Source organism: Mirounga angustirostris, unplaced genomic scaffold (genome assembly GCF_029215605.1).
Source record: "Mirounga angustirostris isolate CCGP_5_RB_7025 unplaced genomic scaffold, mMirAng1.0.hap1 SCAF_4, whole genome shotgun sequence".
In the NCBI taxonomy this organism is placed as follows: Eukaryota; Metazoa; Chordata; class Mammalia; order Carnivora; family Phocidae; genus Mirounga; species Mirounga angustirostris.
Window position 1 is genome coordinate 100,609,680 of NW_026991712.1, and position 22,565 is coordinate 100,632,244.

Sequence of the window (22,565 nt, forward strand, 5' to 3'; positions counted from 1 at the left end):
CTCGGTGGGGGGTCTGCTTCTCCCTCTGCCCTTCACCCTGCTCATGCTCTCTCTCACTCTCACTCAAATAAATCAATAAAATCTTAAAAAAAGGTATATTGAAATATTGTGCCTGGTAGGAGAATTGAGGCAAAATGACATTTAATGAAACTCTCATATCTCATATAAATAGTATGCCAAAATGAAAACTAGCATCCTAACTGCAGCTTTTCTAGTTATATTAGTTATATTAGTACAGTGTGACTGTTCTAATAGCAATTAGCGATTTCTATCGTGTGATTTTACTAATAAACTGAGTATTGAAGTTGTTGAACGTACATTTTCCTTAGTACCTGTGAAGCGCCTGGAAATATCAGTGAATAACAAGTATGAAAACTGTTTTAATTTTCAGCTGTTTCATGTTTATACTTAATATACTTTCATCGTAAGATGTGTGAATCACACACATACAAATTCTGTCACAGTGTTTGCATTGAATCATGTGTTTTGCTATACCTCTGGGATCTGTGTGGAACTTCAGATGACCTCTGTGGCAATGTCATGCTGAGATCAAAAGGAATATGTTCAAGGTTAGATGAACTACTGTGGTGTCTAAGAGAATATATATACACACCCAGAGGCAAGTCTCAGGACAAAACTTCAAGAAGGATTAAGTCCCTGTGTATAACAATTCTTTCTTAGCCACCCTCTTCTGTAACGCTCATTATTACCTGAGAGAGCCAGAAAGGGAAAGTACAGAGAACATAGGTTTATGAAATTTGAAATTCTGCTTTTTTTAAAAAAATTTTTATTTTTAGGTCACGACTTTAGAGATGTGGAATTTGCTCATAAATGTCACCTTTGTACCATATTGACCTCACCTTTGTTGGATGGTTTTGTTTCATAAACCGAAGTCTTACTTTAATTATTCAAGGAATGGAGATGTCTTTCCTGGAAAGTGTGTGATAGGTTATGCTGAAGCTGAGGTTAGGCTTGTACGCAGGAGTGACGGGGACTTGTTTTCTGCTCTCTGGGGACCCGTGTTGAGAGTGTTGTTGCAGGACTGGCATGTAGCCAGAGACACAGAGGAGAAAGCGCACTGCAGCCAGCGCAGGGAGCTAGGCTAATTTCAGTGTAACAGGAACTCCCATCCGTTAAAGAGCTCAGCACCTGCTCTTGCATCCATTGCCTATTATTCAGCAAATCCAGACATCGTCAAATGATGAAGATCTAAATAAAGTTCAGAGGAGCAGCAGCACTATTTCAGTGCATAGCAGTTATATTTGCTAATTTAGTCCCTGAAAATCTGCTTTATTAAATGTTCCTTACAGCCTTCATGATTATACAGGATAAACTGTGTATTAAAAACTCTTCAAAGTAGTACATCATTAGCTAAAGAAGCTTTTTTTTTTATTTAAAAAAATTTTTTTTAATTTTATTTATTTGAGAGAGAGAATGAGATAGAGCATGAGAGGGGGGAGGGTCAGAGGGAGAAGCAGACTCCCTACTGAGCAGGGAGCCCGATGCGGGGCTTGATCCCGGGACCCTGGGGTCATGACCTGAGCCGAAGGCAGTCGCTTAACCAACTGAGCCACCCAGGTGCACCTAAAGAAGCTTTAAATAAAAATTAAAAATACATCTGTGAAACATTTCAAACATACCAAAAATGATATGATAGATGCAGATATGCTTGCTATTAAGAGCAGTCAAAGGCGAAAGATTTATGCAGTCTGAAGAAACAAGAGTAAATAGTAACATTTTGCTGTTTGTTAGGTCCTGTTCAAAGAGTTCCTGTTTCCTTAAATCTTCAACGATGTTTAGCATTATTGATTTACAATATTTTGCCAATATAGAGAGTATAGATTGCCATTTCATTGTTTTAATTTCTCTCCCCAATATAACTGCCTGACAATGAGCATCTTTTTTAATGGGGACAAATTTACTGATCTTTATTTTTATTATGTGCTTTTCGTTTCTTGTGTAAGAAGTCCTTTTCTAATGCTATAAGGATGGTTAAATATATTGTCTTCTAAAAGCTCTACAGTTTTGCTTTTCACATTTCATCTTTATTTCATCTGGATCCATGTGTGATTTGTTCTAGGCTCTCTTACCTGTTCCCTTGGCCGATTTCTCTATCCCTATTGTAATATACCACACAATTTTAATTACTATACTTTTTAGTAATTACATTGAAATTAAAAGTATTTTGTGTGGAGATTATTTGATATTACTAAATAAAAATATTTTCTTATTTTTTGCAACATTATGAGGCATAGGAGGAACACTGGACCTAAGTTGCTTATGCAAACTAGGTGATATAAATAATTTATTGGAGAAAAATGGTTACCCAGACCCAGTTAAGGGCCAGCCATCCATTGGCCCATATTATGGGGCAGGCACTGTGCTAAATGCTTCATACATAATTATCTCACAAAAACCTTATTAGTATATTAATATGTCCATTTTCCAGACATAGTAATGAGGTGTTTATGGCACTCAGCCTTAGATGTGTTTGACACAAAGCCTGTCTTCTTGACCGTTATGCGTATTGCCCTCCCATATGGGCTCCTCTCCATAGTTTATCTCCCACACGAAAAGAACATATTGTTTTCAACCTGGGTGACTTCACATTGTAGGTGACTCATTCAAACCTGAGCCTCCTCAATTCGTCTGACATTGACGTTTCATCTCCAGTGACCTCTGTTCCTTCTTCATTTCAGCGGTACATCCCCACAGCCACACCTTGGGCCTTGTCATCACCCAGGATCATTCCATTTCTGAAACATTAAGTTCGAGGATCTCTTTCTCACCCCAGTCTTAGAAGCTTCCTGATCCTTGACCCCTCTGATACCTTTCTATTTGTCAGTCCCCTCCTGTGCTTTCTCCCTTGCCTAATCAGCTTAGTTTCCATGGTCCAACATGTGAGACAGTCTTCTGTCTATGTTTGAGTCTATCTCTCTTTACTCACCTAGGTGGATTGCAGAGTCCTGCTGAACAAAGTCATTCAAGCACAAAGATTTGTGCCTTTTCAAATGTGGAGAGATTTATATACCCTCCCTATATCTGGCTGATGCCTACTTATACTTTAGTTTCAGCTTAGAGTCTATTTCTCCCTGAAGTCTCCTCTGAGCTCCCTGGGTTAGGTGCTTCTGCTGAGTACTTCCATAGCGACATGTCCAGCATTACCACAGCAATGTCTGACTGTGTGATACGTTCCTCTTTGTCCCTACGAGATGCTAAGTGCTTGAAGGGGAGGGACCTTACTTCTTACCCATTATTGCAGCCCTAATACCGCTCATATTTCATTACAAAATGAAACAACCCACATTAAGTTAAGGAACCAACCAAACTTATAGATGAACATGTTTTAAATCTCTGTAGATTCCAAAGTCACATACTCATAGGAAAGTATTTGTAACCTTTCAAAACATTTTCAAACTTGTTTTCTCACTGTTGTGTGAAATCATGAAATTTGTCTTGGCAAAATTTGACAGAAACAGAGGTATATTCTATAAAGATATTTCTGTTTAGGAGAGAGAAAAAGAGAAAGCAATTTGAAAGACAATGGAAAGCTTTATATATCTGGTATACTGGAGAAGTAGCTTATGAGTTTATCTGTTTGAGGAAATAGCCCCTACAGAAATCTTAGAATTTGATATATAATGTACTATTTCTGTTGCTTAGGTGGACACTCTGGATTTTTTTTTTTTTTTAACTTTGTGTTTACTATGCCCTCTTGGATGTTTAATTAACCTTGATAACTAAAAAGCAGAAGTTACTGCCATAACATTTCTTAGTGGCTAAAGTGCTTGTGAGTACAAAGATCATAAATTGTTAAATTCTTGAAGATAATAAGAAAGAAATATTAATTTGTTTTTCATCACATATTTATTTTTATTTAAATTTTCTTAAACATACAGTGCAAAATTGGTTTCAGGAGTAGAGTTCAGTGGTTCATCACTTATATACAATACCCAGTGCTCATCACCACAAGTGCCCTCCTGAATCCCCATCACCCATATATAGCCCATCCCCCACCCGCCTCCCTCCATCCTGCTTCAGTTTGTTCTCTGTTGTTAAGAGTCTCTTATGGCTTGTTTCCCTCTCTCCTTTTTTTTTTCTTTTGCCCCTGCCCATATGTTCATCTGTTTTCTTTCTTAGATTCCACATATGAATGAGATCATATGGTAATTGTCTTTCTTCGACTGACTTATTTCACTTAGCATAATACCCTCTAGCTCCATCCACGTCGTTGCAAATGGCCAGAGTTCATGCTTTTTAATGGCTGAATAATATTCCATTACACACATATATATATATTTACATATATATATCTCATATCTTCTTTATCCATTCACACATATATTTATTTTAAAATTAACACTCAATTCTCATAAAGTAAAAATTTCTCTTGAAAATTAAATCATTCCTTGTTACCAAGTTTTAACCACATGCCAGGCACTGTGCTTGAGGTTAATAAAACAAAGATGAATGATTTACACAGTGTCTACTTTAAAGACAAAAATAATTCTTTTGGGATTTTGTAATGAATAAAATCTATTTTTCTATAGAGTTAAAAAATTTTTACAGAAAAAAAGATAGGAACTCTGCTGTCACAACTTCTAATTCCTAGCTTCAAAGGGCAAACTAGGATATCCTTACTGTTGGAACTTGAAAACAAATTCTGTAACTAGGTTTTCAAAAGAGTTATAGGTCCACGGGAGATGGAAACAGGGGCCTCAACAAATGTTTATTGAATTTATTGAACAGAGTTAGTAATTTATGTTACTCCACAGAGCCAATGCCAATATACGGATTTATGCCTGCTTTTTGCCATACTTGAGCTCAATCAGACCTCTTTGCTCTGACTTCGTTAATACTAGGTACTCAGTGCATGTATATTGAAATAATTATTTTGGTACATACTAGGTTCAACCATAGAAAATTGCCCTTTTGCACTTAAAAAACACTCAGCAGCAGCCAGTTCCTATGGTTCAACCCAGGATATATCCCACTGCTATGATGAGATGAACACCGAGATGAACACTGGCAAGGAAAGAGACATTTTGTTCATTGTCTGGAGGAGTTTGTCTTAATTAAGGAGTGAGAAACCTCTAAATGAAGTGATCAGGCTCTGTCCAAGAACTCAGGAGAAGGGTATTTTTAGGGTCAGCCATTTTCCTGGTGTATAAAGTTAGTGAGAAATCAGTGGTTTGGTTTTAGAATTAAGTGTCCTATTAGTAGATTATGTGTTATATTCAGGTGTTTTTGTAGACTGTAATTGCATGTGAACTTTGTGTTAAATGTCACTGGTATATTGAGAAGTAAGGCAAAACTAAAAGTTCTATTTTAGTATATTGCATTCTAGATGATTCATAACTTCTTGGCACAATTTCTTAATATTTTAACATTTGTAGTTTTCTTTGTAGTCTACATTCTGTGCTTTAATAATTACTACTTTTATATTTTTTATTATATCCTTAGGATGGGGGTTCCATTTCATTTTTATTATTTTTCAGATGATTGGAAGCAACTGTATGTCTAACCATTTAAATAGCTTATTCTAAATTTGAACAAGTTGAAACCATAATTCTGATACCTAGGGTTGATGAAAGAAGCTTTTTGTGTAGAAAAAAAAAAGATAGGAAGCTAAAAATTCAAGGAGAGAATAACACCTTAAGGAAAGTAAGAACAGAAAAAAAAAAAAAAAAAAAAGACCAGGCAGAGAATAGTATTGAATTGATAGGAGAAAAAAAATGAAGACTTGGAAGGGCAAAGTATACATACACACACACAATCCCTGAAGTCAGTATATTCTACCTACTTATCCAAATATCTTTTTTTTTCATTTCCAAATATCTTGAAAGATTAAAAAGGACAAAAGCTTATAGGCAAATATCTTAATTTTTTGGTATTCCCAATCAATTTATAGGAAGGAAGTAAAATATATACTCACAGTTTGATAATCCCAAGGCTGTAGAGGTTTTGAAATGAAATCTCTGAACTTCCTATAATAGTTTGATGGGTCTGTTGTTGCTTACTAGCATTCCCCCATTTTTTTTTTTTAAGATTTTATTTCTTTATTTGACAAAGAGAGACACAGTGAGAGAGGGAACACAAGCAGGGGGAATGGGAGAGGGAGAAGCAGGCTTCCCGCAGAGCAGGGAGCCCGATGTGGAGCTCCATCCCAGGTGCCCCTAGCATTCCCAAATATTTTGAATCTGATTCTTTCCCAGCTTCTGTGGGGAAAGGTGGTGATTTATTCATTAAGTATTAAGATCGGAAATAATTATGTATAAGGTTTCCATAATCTTCCCTTTCCTAGTCAACCCAGGATTACACCCTTAGTAGGTGATTGGTGTTGAGAAGAACATCATTTTTTGCTTTTAACTAGCTATGTGCATTGGTGGGAAATGCACATAGTTTTATATGTAAACGAAAATGTTTGAGTAAATTATCCTAAGAACTTTCTTTGGTAGAGTCACTATTCATGCTAGTGTATAGTGTTTCCATTGTCAGAACACTGTTATTTCAAAAGAATACACAACACGGTGGGGTTTCTGTTATCGTTCCCTCTCCTTACTATATATAGATAGTGTTAAGAAGGAATGTTCCTGAGAAGGGGACAGTGTTTTCCATGTATGTATATTCTTATATAAATATGTTGGTTGTTGATCTTTGGCCCCAGTGAAAAGGAATATAAACAAAAATTTTACCACATTCAAATGAAGATACACAGCCAGCCTCCTCCTATGAAATATCACTGGTTTTGAGCAATAGTTATACATTCATTTGATTTCAAACTGATACATTTATCTACTCAGTCTGCTCACATACAAATATATAAGATTGTAACTACGTGGTATCTGACTTGAATTACTTTTTCATTTCAGAAAAAGGTTAAGGAGGGGAAAAAAAAAATCAAGGTAAACAACAGGGGAGAGACTAAACCTCAGAGCTCCCTGCCAGCTATTGTGATGGCCTTGGATCCTGTTTGGAAGTGGGCTCATACAAGTTTATAAAGACTTAGCAGGTTGGACATTCTTCCAAGTTAATAATTTCATTATAGTGCCATTTTGTAAAGAGGAAATGGCTCTTCTACTCTTCTGTTGTCCTATTTGAGAAGTTTATTATAGAAGAATGTTTATAAGAAGGGTAAAGAGATTGTGCAAGCTATGTGCATTTTTATGTAGATTTGTTGATTGTTGTTCTCTGATCTAAGGGCTCCTGGCCTCAAAAAGAAAAACAAAAACAAAACTGGCATATTGAAATGATGCTCTAGAAACATTTCCTTTCTCTGAAACTTTGCCAGTCAGTGATACCAATTGTATATGCTCTTCATTTTAACATATAAATCAATAAACCGTATCTGCACACATCTGAATCTTTTGGGAATACAACTAAATTTGTACCCTACTACTCAAGCAAGTGTATCACAGGAAGGAGGGAGGTTGAGAGAAAACAGAATAATAGAGAAGGGCCAGGGGAATGGAAGGGATGAGACTAGAACACACTGTTTTAGAAAGTATATGCTACTTTCTGTGTTAGAACTTGTGTTATTTTATGCCAATTAAGCAATTGAGCATATAGTAATAAAGTATTTTTCCCATAAATGATGCAAGCTACCTAACTTAAAGAATATTTAGGATGAGTATAAATTATTAAGAGAGTCATTATTAAGGACTTTTCAGGAATATGTTCACAATTTTGTACATTAAAAATTTCATTTCCTGCAAAATTTCAGTTACATGTAGCCTATTGATAGTTATAGGTAAAAACACAAATGAAGGGCGCCTGGGTGGCTCAGTTGGTTAAGCGACTGCTTTCGGCTCAGGTCATGATCCTGGAGTCCCGGGATCGAGTCCCGCATCGGGCTCCCTGCTCGGTAGGGAGCCTGCTTCTCCCTCTGACCCTCCCCCCTCTCATGTGCTCTCTCTCTCTCATTCTCTCTGTCTCAAATAAATAAATAAAATCTTAAAAAAAAAAAACAAACACAAATGAATATAGTTAAAAGCAAGTCAAAACTAGTGATGAAATCAATTTGTCCAACAAAAACTGAACATTTTTATTAAAAGCTAAATTTGATTATGAAAACGTTTATCATGCAGACGTAGGCAGTACAAATATATAGAAAATGAGTGGAGACCAAAGAGGTAAACAAATCACTATATGAATTATAAATTAGGGTTCATAATATAGACTCTCTTGAGTGTGCCCACTTGCTCAGGGTGTTTAAGCAACTACAAAAAAGGTCAGTTATGATGAAAAACAGTGTACAAGGGTGAGATTGGAGCAAGATGATTGGAGCATTATCAGGGGCCAGGAAATATATGGTCTGGTAGGTTTGGTCCAGGAACTCAGATTTAATTCTTAGTGCAGTGGGAAGAGTTTTAAATAGGAGAATGCTATTAAAGAATTTATATTTTTAAAAAAAGTTATTCGTATGGCTATGTGAAAGACAGCCGAGCATCCTAAGAGAGTGGATTAGGAAAGGTCAATTTGAAAGTTAATGCTTGAATGAGCGGTAGAAATAAAGATGGAAAGAAATGGTTGATGAGAGAGCCATTTTGGAGGTGTGCTCTAGGGTGTGCATGCGCATGTTTGGAAGGGTGGCTCCTAGGGAAGAAGAGCTAACCATTTTTCTTTCTTCCAAAAAAGTTCATTGAGATAAAGAACATAATCTTTGTCACCAAGGTGGTCACAGTCTAGCATACATAAACTCTGCAGAAACCGTACGTAGAGAGATGCTTCTGTCCTAGTATGTATGTTTTGTACTGGCTAAGGAATTTTGATGCAATAAGTGGTGGTAGAGCAGTGAGCATGAACATCTAAGAGAGCATCTGTTTAAGGCACTTAACCCACGCTTAAGAGAATGGTGGTAGTTTTCTCAGCAGGAGTGATATTTGAATCTCAAAGAACAAGAGGAGCGAGTCACATTGTTCCCCTCCTGGGTGTGGCATGAGCTGGGTGTGCAGATAACAGCAAGTAGAGCCAGGAAGAAGATGTAGCATGTTAATGAGCACCTTCGACCTATTCAGTAAATTTCAAAAAAATTCAACAGGATACATGTATGAAAGGAGTGATAAAATGAGGTAGACCATCAAGACTACATATATCAATTTTGAATTTCATTAATTGCTTTCATGCAATGTCACTGACCATTTTTCTGTCCCTCAGGTACTTCAAGCTCATTCCAACCTCAGGCTTCATGTTTATTGTTCAGATTGCTTGTTAAATCCCCCCCCCACACACCCCCTCCCAAATGATTACTGCTTTCTCCTCAGGTTTTAGGATTTCTTCTCCTAAAGAAACCTCCCACCTTCAGCCATACACACAACCTGGTCACTCTCTGATCCAGTACCTGTTGCTAAATGATTCCTTATAATACATCTATATAGTATTATATCCATTTGATTTTATTTGTTGTCTCTGCTAAAATATGAACTTTTGAGGGAGGAACGTGTCAGTCTTATTTACAGCTGCATTCCCAATACCTAAGCCAGTACCTGCACATGCAAGACCTGTAAATATTTGTTGAATAAATGAATGAATTCATTGAATGAAAACTAGGTTATTGCAAAGCGCCTTTTTTTTTTTTTAAAGATTTTATTTATTTGAGACAAAGAATGAGAGAGAGAGAGAGCACATGAGAGGGGGGAGGGTCAGAGGCAGAAGCAGACTCCCCGCCGAGCAGGGAGCCCGATGCGGGACTCGATCCAGGGACTCCAGGATCATGACCTGAGCCGAAGGCAGTCGCTTAACCAACTGAGCCACCCAGGCGCCCTGCAAAGCGCCTTTAATCATTTTTGCTTATACTTTATCTTATCCCTTAGATATACTTTAGGACCGGACTGTTAAAGTTTTAGTGTGGTTGCAAGAAAGAAACATGCTGGGGCGCCTGGGTGGCTCAGTTGGTTAAGCGACTGCCTTCGGCTCAGGTCATGATCCTGGAGTCCCGGGATCGAGTCCCGCATCGGGCTCCCTGCTCGGCGGGGAGTCTGCTTCTCCCTCTGACCCTCCCCCCTCTCATGCTATCTCTATGTCATTCTCTCTCTCAAATAAATAAATACAATCTTTAAAAAAAGAAAGAAAGAAAGAAAGAAACATGCTCTGTTGCTTTGGGGACAGGGGTTTCTGCTAGAAGGGTAAGAAAATGGCCCAGGACATCTTACCAATAGTCACTCCAGTCATTCCTTTCCATGAAGGGGAGGAGTACAGCAGGCTTTATGGGACTTTTTCAGGACCAACAGTTCTGGAAACTAGTGATCCCAGTCACCTCTTCTCAGGAGTCAGAAACCATGGTTCCTTGCTGACTTAATATTTATCTGCATCCTGCTTTCATGTTCTATAGGAGCAAATATGATTGGCTTGTTTCTCACTTTCCATTGAGGACTGCCCCTTTGGACTGTCTCCTTTCAAGCCTCCTCACATGTTCAGCAGCTTTATTGCAACCTTTGGCTTAATCACGAACCTCCCTGATGGACTCCGGTGTTGTCATAATAGCAGAATGATGTGGTTTATGTGATTAAAACTTTCTGTAGAAAGAACCGCACGTGGCTACTTGCCCACAGATCCACGGAACTGCGTGTGGACGTGTCAGGCACTGAGAGTGCCATCGATTGTCAAGCCCAGTGCATTTTGTTCTGGTCATTGAGGAGATTTAAAGCCCTGTCATTAGAATATACTAGCAGGACTCTTTACTTCCTCCTAGAATTCACCTAATCCTGGGGAGCACACAATCTTTCACCACTTGAAGGGGGAGTTCTACCTCCTCTTCTCCTGCTCCCCAAGATAATGCTGGACACCCAGCCGGATTCAGATAATCCCCAAATATGTATCAGTGCCTGTAGGAGATGTCTTCTCTGCCACAGTCCTGGTCCCTGCAGGTTCCAGATGATTGATGAGTCTTCAGCCAGGAGGACTGAACTAGCAGTTGGTGTATAGGGTTCTAGTTACAGTTCTGCTTCTCGCTAGCTGTTTGACTTCAGACATTGTTATTTGCCACTTTGAATCTTAGTTATAAGGTAGAAGATGAGCTGGTTGGAGTAGTTTGTTATGTTCTTACTTTGAAATTGTGTGATTGTGTTCTTTTTTCTATCTTCAAAGATGTTGAGATAGCTCAGGCTGTGTTTTTCAATTGGCCTCCCGACACCCCTAGGCTGTGGTCATTTTGCAGGGGTCTGACAAATACAAGGCACATTCTTGTAGAGCTTTAATCTTAAGGATTTTAGGGAAACATTTCTTTTCACTAAAGCGCACATATTTGATGGAACAGAATATTAAATTTGTGTGGATTTTAAAATAACACACGAAATTTTGTATTGATTTTGTATTTGGTAGCCTATAAAATCTTTTTAGTGAATGAAGGAAAAAAAAAACTTTCAAAAGGTGTTATATGTTTCATCCTGATTTACTAATACTCCTATAAGCAGTGCCAAAGAGTGCATAGTCAGTGTTTCTAAAGTCGAAGGAACGTATCTCTGTCTGATCCTTGTTTTTATAAGAGGAGTGACAGTGCTCTTTCCCTCATCTGATTCATCATTGTTTATAAAAGGAAAGAGTAGCCTTCTCTGGGTGAAAATTTTTGAAATCATTGATGGGGAGTATTACCTTTGTGAACAATTAGTTCTTTAGACCAGTTTGTTTTCCACCAAATTGTCTGTTTCTGTTGTAACACATGGTTTCCATTATAAGGCTCCTTTTCTCTATGAAGACCAACGAGTGAATGAAAGTGCACTGCTTAGTTGGAAAGAGCCCTAGGAGATGTGGTGGGCAGGGGAAGCCCAGCATCCCAGCTACCTAAATTGTGAGCTGCTTTTTCTGCTCAGCCTGGTCATCAGACAAGATTGTTCAGTTGTGAACTTCTATCAGGAAGAGCCCAGACATTAAAGAGGATTTAGTTGGCAACATGTTGTTTTGCTGTAGCTTTCTCAAAAGCAGGTTTGGAACCCTTGGTCATGATGAATGGCTCATGTAGCCACAAAGTGTGATTCCCTAACCTGGCTAGGATTTGGAAACGACACCTAGGAAACTTATAGAAACATGTGATATATATTTCAGGGTTCTGAAGACATACAAAAAACATTCCCTGAAATGCTTATAGATAGGCGTATTTTGAAAAATTTCCCACTGGACAAGAGCCCATGCCCAGTTGTACTGTATTTGAGTTCAACTGCCTTGTCAGTAGATTGTAGGCTCTTTCAGGGCAGGAAGCATGTCCTTGTTCTGTTGTCAATCCACCATGCCCAGAACTCATGGAATGCTCAGGACATTGAAGAAATGAATGAATATGTGATGCTTGTAATCAGCTTCCCAGGATAAACCAACTACATTCTCTGACATCTTGTAGAATTAATTATTTTTTAATGTGGCTGTGTTTAGATTTTAAATTAGGCCTCAGAGGTGAAAGGCCAGCACATTACTGACAGCCCATTTATCTAGTACATAGCACTCTTCTCTAAGTTATCGCCCAGGGAAGCCCGTTGCATTAGGACAGTGATATCAGCATCGTGTATAAATGCTAATCTATATTGTGGCCATCACTCTTTTTTAAAAGCCAAGTGGTTGATAGTGGTACAGTAGGCTGTTCACTGAAGTTTGAGGGTTTATGTGAAAATTGTCAGTGAAATAGTTTATATCTGGCAAACTTTCAAATACGGTTCTACTTAGAAATAACTTTAAAAAATTATTTTTAAAAAATTTCTTGGCATGTGTCATTCTTAGTGGCATTGGATTCAAATCTGGAAGGAAATCTTCACATCCCCTTTCACTTACATATTATTCTGGAAAACTCTAGCATGCCTTGTAATTACATTGGCTTCAGTTTTATTTAACTGGAACCTGATAACTATTACTAGAGTATAGCCGTAATTTTAATATTGCCGATTCTTTAGTTTGTTAATTCTTCATGCTTAAGATGACTTGGGGACCTTGTCTGATTTAAGACTAAGTATAATGACTAGTGTGAACAAAAGTTAAAGGGCAAAACTGTCCAGAAGTTGTATATCAAGGATGTGTAGTTAGCTGTACAGCAAAGCATTTGTTGTAGGGAATGAAACAAGCTAAAATAACATTTGGCAGAAGCGCTAATTAGTCTTAGCCATTTTAATTATATTCCTTTAGATAAAGATAAGTGATTAAAGTTTTGGGAACTTCCTACATTGCTTAGCTGTACATGTTGAAATTATATATGATTATTTTGCATTTAATATCTGAAGGCCGTTGCACGATATATTTTCAAATTTTGATGGGCAGCCCTCTAACTGTACCAACCTATCCATTATAAATGCTGTTCTGGAGCAGAAAGAAACTGAACAATGCTTGGGTCTGTGTTTACCCAAGAGGAAAGAAGCAGCTTTCTGGGATGAGTTGTGATTTTATAATATAATGGAATTTATATTTTTAAAATCAGTTTTTAGAATAACTTTTGGTTATTTATTTCTGATTGGTCATAGTTAATGAGGGAAACTGTCATCTACTTTTGTAGATTTATAACATTTTGCATCTCAGAATTCCTTGAAGTATGGATAGCTAAAGGAAAATATGAATAACCAGGGATTTTAAGCCTGAACAAATTTTGAAAGGCTAATCTATAAAAAGGAGATTTGCCTTCAGCATAACTCCAGATGGAAGGAGGCAGGTCAATGGAGAGAAGTTACACAGGGATTTTGGAGTAAATTTTAGATAGAGCTTATTAATAAACTATGCCCAACAATGAGTTATAAGGACATGTAGTGAATGTTCTGTGCTGGACATTTTTAAAGAGAGGTTAGAACCTGTCAGGAATATTTTATAAGGAGAGAAGAAAACCTGCAGTAAATCAACACTAAATGGCTATTTGAAATAGGAGTATGTGTACATCTAATTTCTTCTCCATTCTTGATCTCATTTATGAGGTGGGATGCCTGCTGTGGGATTAGATTGTGTTAACAATTATACTGATGGTTGAGTGCTGACATGAAGTTTAACCCATTCTCTCTTCTTATTTTAATTGCATTTTTATCTATCCATTAATGGGATTATGTTCACCTTCTTAGCAATGTTACTGTGTCTTTCTTTTCTTCTTTTTTTTTTTTTTTTAATAAAAGGAATGTAAGCCATTCGTAAGACCAGTATCATAGAACTCCTATTATATGCAAGCACCAGAGGCAAGGTCAAGGTGTCAGAATTCATCATGTCACAGTGGCCTTATTCGATCCCTTTTATTCTTTGATTTCTGGAGCCCTGTTGCCCTGATGACAGATCATCCTGAAATGGGAAGTGCTGACCTATCAGAAATAAATAGCCAGAGATTATTCTAACAAATGACTAAAAAATATAAATTCCATTATAAACTCCTAACTCATTCCACACACAAAAAATATGAATCAAATAAACGCTGTATTTTGAAAGTCACTTATGGCTGAATTCAGGTTAGTAGCAGTGTCTTTTTAGCAATTACCTGGGCTCAACCATCATTCTTGGCAAAGGTCACACAGTTTTGTTTTAAGAATGAGGTCAGCAACATACCTTATGCTAGTGTGCTCCTAGATCAACTTCCCAAATGAAGTTCATAACCAAGAAGAAAGTCATAGCAGAAGAGATACAGTAAATGAAAAAATTAGCAATAAGTAAGACTGTAAAAATCAAGTCATCATTTCAAAGATGACTTAGTTCTAGGTAAGTTTTAAGACTACTGAGGTCTTGTTTCCTGACCAGAGAATATTAATATATGTAAGACTTTAAATTTTAGAAAGGATTTTAGTAGGCCATGTGTAATGGGCATTGCAGTCCATCAAAAAAGATAAATAAGGCAGCATTGTTCCATGCCTTACATTTCACAGCCGCCTTTGTCGCCTGGGTATGCCGTATATTAATCCCTAATTTATATTTGGCTGGTGAAGTGTCATTAATTTTTTTCCCCTAGATACTCTACGCGTTTTCAGGCATTTTTTTGAGAATGGCCTAACTCGGGCATGTTGGCAATCATAGAACTGTTATTTCCATCACGCACTGCTTGATTTTGTCTTGGTGGGTCTTGGCCACAGAGACAACCGCAGGGAAGGCCAGAGCCCTTCCAAGCACTTCACTGGTCCCAGTCTCTGAGGCCACATCAGTTATTTCAGGTTTAAAAACTCTTGTTTCTTGCCTTCAGCCTTTATTTTAAAACTGACATAAAAGCAAAATTATCAAGGGAGCCTACTGAATGAAATGCTTTCCTTGACTTAAAAATACTCCATAAAACTGGGGCTAACCACAACTCTGGCCCCCAACATGGAACAACTATCATTCAGACCAGACTCTGTTTAAAAAAATTCTACTTTAGACTGCATCCTCTTCCATCTTTTGAACTTCTAAATCAGTTGTGTGCAGGAAATATTTAGGTTTCATATAAAATAAACAACAGCAACTTGATAGAAAGCATAAAATAAGCTCTTTCTCTCCTCATGGCATATACAGCATGTTGAGATCAAGTCTGATAAACACTTGACTGAGTTCTGTCGAGTGAGTGTTGTTTTTGGGAAAGACAGTAAAGTCTGCTGTTTGCGTAAGGGCGCCACCTTATAGCATCTGGTCGGGAAACACTCCACGAAAGATGTGGGATGAAAGTCATCCCTCCAGGGGTTCTGGGGCACAAAGGGGAGCTGTAGCAACTTGTAACATGCCTTAGCAGCTACAGCCGCTAAATTGGGGTGAAGGGCCCAACGTTTTTCAGTCCTCCTGCCTTCTGATGGATGGGTGTATAAGAAAGTGTTAACTAAGTTCTGCCTAATTTACAGCCGCACTTGTTTTCTCCCATCTGGGGTGGTTGTTGAAAAAAGGATTGTGAGGACTCTATTAAATTGTTTGCAGGAGCATTCCATGTAGATATTGAGGTCTGTGTAACCTGTGTAACCTGGACAACGTAACTCGGACATCTAGAACTGAATGACCATCACACATGCTCCTCCTTTGTCAGGCGCAGCATTTCCAGCCAGTTACAGCTTTACTGTGGTCAATCATTAGAATAGAGTCTTTTTTTTTTTTTTTTTTAAGATTTTATTTATTTATTTGAGAGAGAGAGAATGAGAGAGAGAGAACACATGAGAGGGGATAGGGTCAGAGGACGAAGCAGACTCCCCGCAGAGCAGGGAGCCCGAAGCGGGACTCGATCCAGGGACTCCAGGATCATGACCTGAGCCGAAGGCAGACGCTTAACCGACTGAGCCACCCAGGCGCCCTAGAATAGAGAGTCTTGATGTGTAATAAGCAATGGCTTGAGTTCCTGAATGTGCACCAAATATCATGTTTGAGTGCTCTCACTCACAGGAGGGAGCATCTTACCTCTAAATGAAAAGGTGACTGTGAAGTTGTCCATTTGTGACCAATATTGGTGTAGTTAGGCCTGCGTGCAATTGAAGCTGTTCTCAAAAATGAAATACTGAACTTAGGCCTTCATTGCATGTTCTTCGAAATACAAAGAAAAAGGATGGACCTGTATTTCAAGTGTTGTTGATGCTATTGGCTTAGACATGTTCTCTTTATTGGGTCTGTTTTGCAAGCCTAAATTTGAGCCTGAAGAATTTCTCCATATAAATGTCTTAAGTATTGCAGTGGCACATCCATCACCTTTTTGCTTTTGAATTACAAAGATAACCTTAAGATATGAGCCTTATACTGGGCACTGTGATACATACACAGAAAGGGTGAGCCTCCTTAGTGATGAAATCAGCCAGTGCCCAAGAGGAAAGTAATAGGCAGAAAGGATAGAGTTGATGAAAAAATTGATTCTTTTCTATTAAACTGTACGTGATGTGTTTTTTATGAAGCAGGCATCAGCTGAAAGAAATATTTTTTCAACTAAAAAGAGATTGATGGTGAGGCAGAGGCAAAGTATGTAAGGGATTAGGGGATAAATATGTGTCTTATTCCATTACCTTCTCAAATAATAAGAAGGTTGAAAAGCATTCCATTGTAGTTACTTCAAATGTTTACTTGGCCTTGGTGCTATTAAACCTTTTTAATGTTAATGGCCTTGCTTTTATTTTAAAGTACTTTCAAGGCTTCACATGTCATTATTTTCTCAATTCTAAAAGTTGTGTTGCTTATTTTCAGGTTTACCAAAGATGCAGGTCATTAAGAACTATGCTGGAGCACCACCCCCAGCTCTTCATGAAGGACCCCCACTGCACATCCAGGCAGGGGATACAGTTGAGCTTTTGAGAGGAGATGCACACAGTCTGTTTTGGCAGGTACGATCCAAATGACAGCGGTTTGGTTTGGTTTTTGTTCTTACTTAATGGATGATTTATTGCTGCTTAAAGAATAAAGCTCTTTCAGGCGCCTGGGTGGCTCAGTTGGTTAAGCAACTGCCTTCGGCTCAGGTCATGATCCTGGAGTCCCAGGATCGAGTCCCGCATCGGGCTCCCTGCTCGGCAGGGAGTCTGCTTCTCCCTCTGACCCTCCCCCCTCTCATGCTCTCTCTATCTCATTCTCTCTCTCAAATAAATAAAATCTTTAAAAAAAAAAATAAAGCTCTTTCTTTAGAAAGTGACTGCATGCTTTCAGCTTTAGAAATTTTACATGAGGTGGGGGAAAATATTTTTTATTAGCCTTCCCATGTTTACCAATGCCAAAGTGGCGATGAACATTAGAACACTAAAGAAAAATAGGATCAGTGCTGTGAATCATAATTACCATTTTTATTAAAAATTCATACTTTGCCAGAGCATTTTTTCCAAATCTAGGACCTGTGGGGGTATGATCTAATTTGCATTGCTTTAACATATTAACGGTTCATTTCAGGGAACCACCTAATTAACTTGCCAGTGGCCATTTCTGGCCATATTTGATTTGTGCCTACCCACAGAAATACTGAAGTTCTCAGAGGTGCTCTGGGCATTGTTCATGAAATGTATGAAATGTGAAAAGTAAGTGAGCATACTGATGTTTGCTGGTGATGAAATCTCTCTTGTCCAGTAAGCCTATATTTGGTTGAAGGATTGTGTTAGGCGAGGGCAATATGGAATAGTGTTAAGATTTGATAAAGCTGGATGGTAGAACATTGCTGTTCATGAAAGTATTCTCTATTTACATGCGTATGTTAGAAATATATCCCAATAAAATTAAAGAGTTCATTAAAAATCTATTGTGTGTTGAGGGAAAAGGGCATGGGCTTAAGAAAAAAGATTAGCACATAAGTGAAATTTGGTTAGGGGTGGAGAGAGCAGGGAAGAACTAGTGGATAATAATCCATTGTGTACATGTATAAATGATAGTTATTTTGTTGGCTTAAAACTATTTATGGTCTGCCATTTTGTTACAGATGAATGCTTCTAGATTGAACATTTATCTCCAAGCACTGTAGCCAATGCTGTGGCCAATGAGTTTTCCAAAACTCCATTATTCTTCTTTAGTAGCCTACCCTTCTCATACCTCATTCTTTCCAAAAGTGGAAGAGATAGAATGGCGGACTGAAATTCTACCCACTCTTCAGTCCAGTCCTGCACATTCCACCCCAAAACAAAACATAATTGCATGTGTACCTGTAAGATTCCTCTTATTCAAGACTTCTTTTTCTTCGTGGTTTTTTGATCCCACATTTCATCAACTGGCTCTTGACTCCTACATTTTCAACTCCATTCTCTTCACTAGCTCCTTTTCTGTGGCAAATAAATATACTTAAGCTCCTCCCATCTTAAAACACATTAACTAACCTTCTGTCTTGTTATGTTAGTATGGAGACTCCCTCTTCCAGTCTCAAAACTAAACTTCTTGAGAGAGTAATCTGTACTTGGTCTCTCCCTCCTTATGCCCTATTTATAATGTAGTCCCCTGCAGAAACTACTCCTACTTGGATCACTAATGCCACTTAAAAAGTATTGCAATACATAATACACTGCACATATTTGAGTGTATAATTTGGTAAGTTTTGACAAATGAATATACAAGTGAAACCATCACTAATCAAGATGATAAAAACCAGCCCCCAAAGTTTTTGTGTGTGCCCCTTTATAATTACTCCCTCCTGCTTCTACCTGTTGCCCTTCCTCAATCCCCAGGCAAGCACTGTTCTGCTTTCAGACTGAGTTTGCATTTTTCAGAATTTTATAGAGTACATAAAAAAAAAAGAATTTTATATAGTGCATCATATAGTATATATTAGTTTTTGTATGGCTTCTTTCACTCATAATTATTTTGAGATTAAACCATGTCTCTTTGTGTAACAATAGTTCTTTTTTTAAAACCACTTTATTGATTGTATAATTGGAATACAAAAAACTATATACATTTAACGTATGCAACTTGACAGACTTGGAGATAAGTATAAATCCTGAGGCCATCACCATAGTTTATGCCGTAAACCTATCCTTCACCTCCAAAAGTTTCCCCCTGCCCTCTTCATTTATTTTTTTATATAATAGCATTTAAGATCTAGCCACTTAGCAGATTTTTAAGTACATAATACAGTATTATTAAATACAGACTCTATGCTGTACAGTAGATCGCTAGGACTTATTCATCTTGCACAATTTGAACTTTGTACCCTTGGACTAATACTGCTCCATTTCCCCTTTACACCGGTCCCTGGCAACCACCATTCTGTTCTATATTTCTATGTGTTTGACTATTTTAGATTTTTCACATAGGTAAGTATAGGCAAGGCACAGAAGTAACCCAGTGTCCCTCAGTGATGTGTGTGTGTGTGTGTGTGTGTGTTTGTATACACATATACACACAATGGGATATTACTCAGACTTCCAGAAGAAGGAAATCCTGCCATTTGCAAAAGTGTGGAAGAACTTGGAGGATGTTATGCTAAATGAAACAAGTTCTTTCTTCATATTGCTTATTATTATTCTATGTATGGGTATAGCACAATTTATCCTTTAGCCTATTATGACCAGTCTGGGGCTATTACAAATAAAACTCTATGAACTTTCAAGTATAAGTCTTTATATGGACATATGCTTCATTTTTAGGTAAATACTGAAAGGGGAATGGGTGGATCACATGTAGATATATGTTTAACTTTATGAGAGATTACCAAACTATTTTTCTAAGTGATTTGACTATTAACAGTCCAATAAGGGAGAAGGAGAAAGAAAGAATCTCAAGCAGACTCCCCACTGAATGCGGAGCCTGATGCAGGCTTGAACTCACAACCCTGAGATCTTGACCTGAGCTGAAATCAAGAATCAGATGCTTAACCAACTGAGCCACCCACTGCCCCCTAGTTCTTAATAAAATACATTATTTCCACCTATTTTCTCCTAGCTTGTTGCCTGACTTTTTATTATCTTAATAATGTTGTGTATATATATAACAGAAGTTTTTACTTTGTTGTAGTCGAGTTTAATTTGTTACTTTAAGGATCATGCATATGGGCATTGTATTTAAGAAATATTTGCCTACCCCAAGGATACAAAGATATTCTCCTGCATTCTCTTCTAGAAGTTTTATAGTTTTAAGCTTTATATTTAGGTTTATAGTCCATTTTGAGTTATTTTTGAATATGTGTTCATTTTTTTCATGAATGGTATTCATTTTTTCACATATGGAAATCCTTGTGTTCCAGCACCATTTGTTGAAAAGACAGTCATTTCTCCACTGGATTGCCTCTGCACTTTTGTAGAAAATCAGTTGTCTGTGTATGTGTTGGTGTGTTTCTGGATTCTCTATTCAGTTCCACTGATCTCTCTCCATCTTTAAACTAATACAATGTTATTTTGATTATTGCGACAAATAATGTCTTAAAATCAGACAGTGTTGGTCCTCCAGATTTTTTCTTTCCAAAGGTATTTTGGCTCTTCTAGGTGCTTTGAATTTCATATGAATTTTGGAGACATCTTTTTTTTTTTTTAAAGATTTTATTTATTTGAGAGAGAGAGAATGAGAGAGCACATGAGAGGGGGGAGGGTCAGAGGGAGAAGCAGGCTCCCTGCCGAGCAGGGAGCCCGACGTGGGACTCGATCCCGGGACTTCAGGATCATGACCTGAGCCGAAGGCAGTCGCTTAACCAACTGAGCCACCCAGGCGCCCGAATTTTGGAGACATCTTATCTCACCAATAGAAGGTTGCTGCAGTTTTTATTGGGATTATGTTGAATTATAGATCAGTATGAGAAAACTGACATCTTAACAATATTGAGTCTTCTGACCACTGAACATGGTATATCTCTCCATTTATTTAGGTCTTTAATTTTTCAGCAATGTTTTATAGTTGTCAGAGTGAAGGACATACACATCTTTGTCATATATCCTTAATCATTTCATTTGATACTATTGTAAATGGTGGCTTTAAAATTTCATTTTCTATTTATTGCTAGTGTATAGAAATATAATTGATTTTTGGAAATTGATCTTTTACCCTGCAACCTTGTTAAACTCACTTATAGGAATTCTAATTAAATTAGAATTATTCTAGCAGATTTTTTAAAAAGATTTATTTATTTTTGTGAGAGAGAGCAAGTGAGTGATGAGCGGGGGGAGGGACAAAGGGAGAGGGAGAGAGAGAATCTCAAGCAGACTCTGCTGAGCATGGAGCATGACACGGGGCTCGATCTCACAACCCTGAGATCATGACTTGAGCTGAAATCAAGAGTTGGACACTTAACCAACTGAGCCACCCAGGCACCCCAATTCTAGCAGATTTTAAAAATATAGACAATCAGGGGTGCCTGGGTGGCTCAGTCGTTGGGCATCTGCCTTCAGCTCAGGTCATGATCCCAGGGTCCTAGGTTTGAGCCCAGCGTCGGGCTCCCTGCTCCATGGGAAGCTTGCTTCTCCCTCTTCCACTCCCTCTGCTTGTATTCCCTCTCTCACTGTGTCTCTCTCTGTCAAATAAATAAAATCTTTAAAAAAATAAAAAAATAAAATATAGACAATCATGTTGTCAGTGAATAATTTTTTATTTTTATTTTTTTTTTATTTTTTTATTTTTATTTTTTTTTTATTTTTTTTTTTATTTTATTTATTATATTTATTTTTTATTTTTTATTTATTATTTTTATTTTTATATTTTTTGCAATCTGAATGCTATTTCTTTCTTGCCTTATAACAGTGGCTAGAACATCCAGGAAAATGTTTCCTAGAATTTGGGAAAAGGTACATATTTCTGATCTTAGGGGGGGAAAGCATTAAGTCCTTTACCATTAGTTATGAGGTTATCTGTAGTTTTTTATAAATACCTGTTATCAAGTTGAGGATGTTCCATGCTAGGCCCAGTTTGCTGAAAGTTTTTATCAGTAATGCATGTTGGATTTTACCAAATGCTCTTTCTGCATTAATGGAAATGATTTTATCATTTTTTAAATTTATTAATTTGGTGTATTACATTAGTTTTCCAATGTCTAACCAATCTTGCTTTCCTGAAGTAAACCCCAACTGGTTATAATATATTGTCCTTTTTATTTATTGTTTTGTTTTCTTGCAATGTCTTTGTTCAGGTTTGGTAATAGTTTAACACTCAAAGAATGAATGGGAAACTATTCCTTTCTCTTAAATTTTCTGAAAGAGTTTTTTTAGAATCAGCATTAATTTTTCCTAAAGTGTTTTATAGAATTTACCAGGGAAGCTCTTTAGGCCTGGAGTTTTCTTTGCAGGAATTTTTTTTTTTTTTTTTTTTTA

The 22,565-nt window shown here is 37.4% G+C and overlaps 1 protein-coding gene across 1 annotated transcript in view; it reads left to right on the forward strand.

Annotated features, from left to right (window-relative positions):
- The window catches only part of VAV3 (vav guanine nucleotide exchange factor 3), a 359,026-nt gene that overhangs the window by 278,287 nt on the left and 58,174 nt on the right, over positions 1-22,565 (forward strand). Inside the window, exon 20 of the mRNA XM_064588729.1 lies at positions 17,053-17,189. Within this exon, the coding sequence (XP_064444799.1) occupies positions 17,053-17,189 (137 nt within the window). The remainder of the gene's footprint in view (positions 1-17,052; positions 17,190-22,565) is intronic.